At 32.0% G+C, this 7,707-nt stretch overlaps 1 protein-coding gene and 1 pseudogene across 1 annotated transcript in view; one reads left to right on the top strand and one right to left on the bottom strand.

Annotated features, from left to right (window-relative positions):
• The window catches only part of LOC127747763 (secoisolariciresinol dehydrogenase-like), a 9,917-nt pseudogene extending 7,929 nt beyond the window's left edge, over positions 1–1,988 (top strand).
• Positions 1,989–2,677: 689 nt separating this feature from the next.
• Positions 2,678–7,707, bottom strand: part of LOC107489726 (ABC transporter G family member 11) — a gene marked incomplete in the record, with an annotated part of 5,627 nt that continues 597 nt past the window's right edge. The window contains 10 exon segments of the mRNA XM_016110476.3: positions 2,678–3,262; positions 3,362–3,469; positions 3,748–4,020; positions 4,284–4,370; positions 4,491–4,685; positions 4,811–4,939; positions 5,101–5,223; positions 5,326–5,497; positions 6,943–7,232; positions 7,630–7,707. Of these exon segments, the coding sequence (XP_015965962.1) occupies positions 2,906–3,262; positions 3,362–3,469; positions 3,748–4,020; positions 4,284–4,370; positions 4,491–4,685; positions 4,811–4,939; positions 5,101–5,223; positions 5,326–5,497; positions 6,943–7,232; positions 7,630–7,707 (1,812 nt within the window).

Genomic DNA, 7,707 nt, shown 5'->3' with positions numbered 1-7,707 from the left:
CCCAACTATTAAGCCTTCTTTTACAAGGCACCAAAAGACTACACATTTTTGTTTGCTGCCTCTTCTTTTTAAATTGTGGAGTTAACATTTTCCTTAATTGATTCACACAAAATGTACATGAATGCAAATTTTAAGATTTGAATTCTCTAAAGAGTCATCCTTATCTTAAAAATGATATTCGTACACTAAAATTAATTATTAATATATTTATGTATAAATATATATGTGGTTTAATTTATTTGTAATATATATTTATATTTCAATATGTATTTTATACTATAACTAACTTTAATAACTGAATTTAATATACACTTAACATAATCAATTCAATTAGGAGTCTAAGATTGTCAAATGTTCAGGCTGTGTAAACCTAGACGTATACAGGCAAGTCCATTTAGATTTTATTCAATTATTAGTCTCAATTTCTAGATTAGGACTAATTATGGCTAGTTTAGCAGGTTATACGCGCTAATATATTTATTTTTTTTGTTTTTTTAAAAAAAAAATCAGTTTGGACTCAAAATAAGTTTTTGGGCAACATGCTTTTTTTAAAAAAATTTATATTTTGGGTCTAATTTATATGAACTATTTTTTATTGGTGGATCGAGTTTTTAAATTGGATAAAAAGAAAAATTAGAAATGGACTGAATCTTTTTGAAAATACAAAAAAGAAATTAAATGGACCAAGAAAATTTTAAACGGATTATCCATTTAATGAACTATTTTTGCAGTTTAATCGGATTATTCATTTAAGTCGACTAGATAAACTTGCCCAACAGTTTTAGCTAATTTTAACTGTCCTAAATCCAACAATTATAATAAGTAAATTCATAACATAGTTAACCGATTTAATTTGACCGAATGAGCTAATCACTCGTGCTTAAATAAGTATCTAGTTCGAGTTCGAGTCCGCCTTGGAATAAATGTTGTGCATTCTTTAGTTGAATATATGCTATTGAGGACTTGAGGTACATTATTGAATTATGAATTGTAAAGAAATATAAATTTGATAAATGCAAGAATTTGAACTGCTCTGTAAATTTTTGCTTAGACTTGAAGGAAAGGTGGTTTTGATTACCGGTGGTGCTAGGGGCCTTGGTGAGTGCATGGCAAGGATGTTCTGCAAACATGGCGCCAAGGTTGTGATTGCCGACATTCGAGACCAACAAGGACTCGCCCTCCAAGATACCATAGGAGTCCAATTCGCAACCTATGTACATTGTGATGTAACTAAAGAAGATGATGTTGAAAATGCAGTTAACATAGCTGTATCAAAGTATCAAAAACTAGACATAATTGTTAACAATGCTATGCAAATAGATGATGCTAAGCCTAGCATTCTTGATAATGATGTGTCCGAATTCGAGCGCGTTCTTAGAGTTAACCTCACAGGGCCTTTCTTGGGAATCAAGCATGCAGCTAGAGTGATGATCCCAGAGAAAAAGGGTAGTATTGTAAATGTGGGAAGTGTATGTTCAAGCATTGGAGGAGTTGCAACTCATGCATACACAAGCTCCAAACATGGCTTAATTGGACTCACAAAAAATGCTGCTGCTGAACTTGGAAAATTTGGGATAAGAGTGAATTGCTTGTCTCCTTACTTTATTGCAAATGATGCAGGTAAAGAGTTCTTCAAACTTGATGAGGAAGGATGCTTAAATGTTTATTCCAATCTTAAAGGGGTTCATTTGATGGAAGAAGATGTAGCACAAGCTGCACTCTATTTGGCTAGTGATGAGTCCAAGTACATCAGTGGTCATAATCTAGCTGTGGATGGTGGTTTCACTACAATCAATCCAATTTTTGGTGTGTTCTCACAATCTTAAATTGAAATCTTCGATTCATCCTCATCTCATCATTTATGGAATCTTTGTAAACGTGCAATTGGGTTTTCTATGTAATAATTAATAAGTGTTGTACTTAATAACATATAAGTAAACTTGATGTAAAATTAGGTTATTGCATTGCTATGTAAAATCGTAACTTCAGCGTACACTTTGCTTAGAATCTGATAACAAAATGTAATAAGTGTGTGATTATGAATGTTATATATATGAAATTATAGATGTTAAGTTAAATAAGATAACTTCAGATTATTGTCTCTCTAATATTACTGTTCTAATAAATGAGATTATCTAGCATCTAAATAAGTTGGATACATGCCTAGAATGACTGATATGACTCATTTTTCATATATACTCCACAACATGAATTAAGAATGATTAAGGTTGTGTATCAATCAATATCAATGGAGTATGATCACTAGTTAATTTAATTTGCTCCACCAAAGTGTCCCTTGCAGTTCAGTACTCCTGAATTTTTCAAACTCTGCTTCCAGTTAAGTGCTTGACTTAGTTTCATCACTAAATTCTCATTTGCTAAAATTAGCTTTGCAACCATTAGGACACAATTTTTTTCTTTTTCTTTTTGTAAAAAAAAAAAAAAAGTTATTGCTAGCTCAAGAAGCATTTCCAACTTTCCATGCCCTGTGTTAGACTTTCGAATTTAGATAGAAATTGTTGAGTTTGTTACAAATTGTAAATCGGGTTTAGTTATTACCTTTTCTAAGTTATAATTTTCTAGTTTCATTCTATCCATTATCACCATGGATTTCAACACCCTCTCAATCGACATTCAAAAGGGTAGTATATTCCTCCTGCAGAATGGAATCCAACACTATCAAAATAGCAGCAGATACATATATATTGCATAAATTAGGTCAGAAAAATTACAAAAAAAAAAAAGAAGACTCTTATAACAATCATAAACACACCGAATTTCTTTTCAGCTTTTTAGTACCCTCTTCTAACCAAGAGGGATGTCAACATTGTAAAAGATAAAAATATGTATATAAATAAAAATCATAAGAATTTCATTCGTTGTTCATTTCAAACTCTTTTTTTTTTCAACTTTTGGAAGTGCCATTTCTTCTTTGAGTAGAAACATAGGCTCTAAGAGATGGTGAGTGAGCAAGAACATCAGGTGCAATAGTTGTGTTCTGAGTTCCACTCTTCTGCTGCATCCTTCTCCTGGCAATGTACCCTCTAACCCATGGTGTCACATCCTCATTGATCTTGATCATTATGAAGAAAATTATGCGGTAGATTATAATCATGCTGAAGATCACACTTAGGTCTATCCACTTTGATCTGTTCACATCAATCTGGAAAACATTCTCTAGGATGTATTCGCCCGGTATCTTTGGAAGATCCGGCGTCTGGTTGTCGAATATCAAGCCAGTTAGATCATTCTGGTATTGTCCCTGCAAGAGTTTTTTCATTGCTTTCAATCATCTAGAAAATTGAACTGATAAATAATAAATAGACATTCACAAGAATTTAAGTGTCACAAACTTTCTTACTTGTAGTGCCCAAAAATGGAAACTGATGTATGACATTGGATAGCGCCAGACTGGCTTTGGAATATCATGTGGAAGCCTAAAGTAGCCAGACACCAGCATGAATATTCCCTGAGAGTAGTTTATCAATCATGAAAAAGAAAATTCATCCATAAGTTTTAGTTAAATGGAATCTATATAACAAATTAATTGAGCAAATGCTATGTTTAGTAAGTGAACAAGTACATGATTCGTTTCGATATAAGATAAAATACAATTGTCATGTCAGCATAGTATTTTTAAAACTTCTCGAAAACGAAAAAGACAGAAAGTATAATTTACCAGCGGTTTATAAGAAGAGCATTGATTTATTTAATAGGGAGGATATGATTGAATGTGCATGTGCATACCTGAATCCCTGCTCCAATTATGATGCCCATGAGGAAGTTGGGGACAATGCTAGCTATTGCCATCATTAAGCTCTCAACAACTGTGACACTTGCATAAAGGCACAGCACAAAGAAGAGGTAATGCCAAAAACCAGGGTGAAGCCTAACCATGAAGTAACAGATTGTTCCAGACAGAAAAGTTATTAGTATCAGGAATGGCATTGCAGATAATGTGTTGCTTATCACAAATGCAGTCACACCATAGTGCCCATTCAGTCTTTCCCTTTGGAAAACCTGTAATTAACACACAATATATAATCACATTATGAAAATTATACCTACTTAGTACTACTCCCTTCATTCCACAATGATAAGTTGTTTTAATGTTTTCTGATACTATCATAAATCAATAATTCTCGATGCAATTTGAACCAGAAAGCATTGATTTATGAACATATCAGAAAAGTCAAAACAACTTATTATTGTGAAACTGAGAGAGTATTCTATTAGGTCATTTTTGTGGCGAAATAGTTATCACATAGGGCTTAATGACTTACCTTCATGTCTTCAACAAATGAAGGGAATCCACCAATTGACATGAATGTGACAAAACCAAACACAAATGATGCACATGAGCCTCTAGCCTAAGAAAAACAATAACATAGGTAGTTAAGTCAACTTTCTTGCCAAACTAAAATCCACATGCATCATTTATTCACCGCAACCAACTTTGAATTTGCTTCAAATCTAAAGAAACCAAGTACCAGAATTGAATTGTAGCCTGTTCCCACGTTCAAATAAATGGTTCCAATGCAGATAGTGACCACAATGTAGATCACAAGCCTAAGCCAATAGTAACCAAAGTCCCTAGACATGTTGATGAAGGAGCGCTTTGTTAACGTGTAAGACTGCATTAAGAAGCTAGCTTGGCTTCCCCCTGCATCAAGCACTGTTCCTTTCTGCAGAAAAAAAAAAAGATTACTCATTTGCATAGTGCTAAGTTTGGTGCAGTTGATATCAATAGCAATAAGGCTGTGTTTGGATACTGTTTTAAAAACAAAATTTATGTACTTTCTGTACTTACAACTTTGGATATCTCATCCACTTTCTGTATTGCAGCATAAGAATGCTGAGAAGTGCGGTAGTAATCAATAAGAGTCCTGATAGCTTCAGCAGTAGTGATCTTATCCAAGGGATCATCACTTCCCTCAAACTGAGATAACAAAGTTAAAACATTTTAGCAAAGGAACATATATAAACTCATAATTGTCATAAATAGGGACTGATCATAACCACAATCTTAAAAAGAATGAAACTAAAATGTTGCAATAGTCAAGATTATGACATGCATAAAGATGAGTAGAATAATAGTACCCTGAGTTTCATGGACCCCTTAAGAGTTGATTTGACTTTGTCAAAGTCAGAGTTGATGCATCTAAGGAAATGATCTGATGGATTCCTCAAAGCAGGGCATGGAAAACCAGCTTGTGCAAAGAACTGTTGAAACCATGCAGCATAATAATGCTCAGAATCAATCAAATAAAAATGAATAATTTTAAGAATTTAGAAATAGTATTATTATTATTGGTAGATTGGTACCTCGTATGCCTCAGACGCTTGGCCAAAGTAAACAGTTTTGCCACCAGAGAGCAAGTACAATTGATCAAAGAGTTCAAACACTTCACTGCTTGGTTGATGAATGGAAGCTATTACTGTTCTTCCATCTCTTGCCAATGCACGCAGTGTCTGAGTCACAAAGAAAGCCGAAGCACTGCAACAACAACACATGTAAAATTTTAATTGGGATAAGAAAATCTATACAAACTTAGAAGAGAAAATCAAAACAGAGAACGCATGAATTCAGCACATACAGACTTTTTTTGGTGCATGCTACTATGTCTATAATTACTGTGCCTATACAACTTTTATCAACATTTAAAAAATATTGTCAAAATTTATATGGGGTTTCTTAAATATTTGATAATATTTCTTAATTTAAAAAATAAAGTAAAAAGTACTGTGAAAATGTAAAAGTATAATTTACTTTTTAATCATATAAAGTAGAAAGTGTAATATAATTTTGTTATTAAAATCGTATAACTATCGTAACCAACAAAGACTGCTTTTTAATTTATCTTACAATTTCACTACTGTTGTGTCTCATCAAGAAGGTGGAAAATAAATTAGAGTAATATTAAATAATGAACCTTTTTTTCAGTTGATATTTTTTTTTAATTATTTTGTTTATTCTAAATCATATATTTTTAATCTTAAATTTTGAATTATGAATTTAAATATTAAAATTGATTAATATTGGCTAACTAAAAATTAATTTTTTATTTTTTCCACTTAATCAATATTATCATGGCTTTGTAGTTATAAAAATATAAATAAACACTAAATACAGACACTAAATTAATAAACCCATAGAAATCATTGTAGTAGTGTTAGATGATTTAGTTGACAAAGGTCAATTTTACGAATTTATAATATGTCATATGTGCCTATTATTTAATCGTGACTTCATATATATAATAGATGATATGATGATGCAGAAAAATATTAAAATGAGCCTTTAATTATTTATTGCATCAACTTTATCTTTTCTGCAAGAATAGGAAATCCTGTGTTTAAATAAATAACCTAATATAGAAACAGGACAAGAAGAATACGAAATAAAGTAGTAGCTACGGATCTTCAACTACATCTTCCTAATGAGTATCTATTTTTTATTTTTCAATATATATATTAAATAATAGTTTTTGTCCTGATGCTTTCCAGTTCAACTCTTACAGGAGTGTATCTTAGTCAACCCAACTACATTAATTATCTCCCCATCCTAAACCTCCCAACAAACCCTCTAGTTAACTGCAAATTAAAGCTTTAGTATTCAAAGAGACATAGACCACATATTAAGTGTTATAATTACAATGTTTTTTCCAGATTGATAAATATCTTAAAATAAAAACATACAAACACATATAATAAAAAGCACAAATTTTATTTTAACATAATAATAATAATTTTAGAAAAAATGTATTTTTTCTGGACACATACAACACTTAAAAATGTTTCTATAAAAATATTATATGTGTAATTTAATTTTTTTAATGTATATTTGATGAGTAATATTATTTGTAGCATAAAATAGTTGTGAAGGAAGAAATAGACAGATGGACAAAGAAAATAAATGCAGTTAAAGTGAAATCCAACTACCTGTCTAAGCCACTAGTAGGTTCATCAAGGAAGAGCAACCTAGGCCTCATCAATATTTCCAATGCAATGCTAACCCTTCTCTTCTCCCCACCACTGATCCCACGCAGGTGCCAGTTCCCTATCACTGTGTCAGCGCAATCTTGAAGCCCCATCGCCACTATCGTGCTCTCAACCAATGCTCTTTTGTCCGACCTTGCCATCTTATCTGGCAACCGCAGCCTTGCTGAATATGATATCGTCTCTCTTACTGTTAGGGTCCCAATTAAGTTGTCATCTTGTGTCACGTAAGCCTAATCATTCCAAGTTCAAATAATAATTATTAATAAAGTTCCAACTAATTAACCCAACTCACATGTCAAAATTTATTATATGCTCGTTGGTTATTAGGTATATAGATAGATATGGATTAAATCTAACAAAAAGTTCATCTCAAAGTTCAATACCTAACAAAATCTAAACCATAAAAGATGACAAAAGACAAGTATTATTACTTACGATTAGTAGTATAAGACTAACGAAACAAGCCTGTTTTTGGTTACGGTAAGTAATAATTTAAAGAACCGTGTAATAATTGAAGTATATGTTTTAATTCTTTTTTCTAATATTTAAAATATTAAAAGAATGAATTAAGATTCTAATATAAAATAGAAAAAATATATATAAGTGTGATGATAGAAATATAGTTACGGCGGTGCCGAAGGAGAGCTTGGCTTTGCGACCGTTGAGGAGGATGGTGCCGGAGAGGAAGGCATTGGCGGCAAGGCG

This window comes from Arachis duranensis, chromosome 5 (assembly GCF_000817695.3).
Source record: "Arachis duranensis cultivar V14167 chromosome 5, aradu.V14167.gnm2.J7QH, whole genome shotgun sequence".
In the NCBI taxonomy this organism is placed as follows: Eukaryota; Viridiplantae; Streptophyta; class Magnoliopsida; order Fabales; family Fabaceae; genus Arachis; species Arachis duranensis.
Note: the sequence above shows the minus strand (reverse complement) of the source record. Positions and strands in the feature narration are given on the sequence as shown.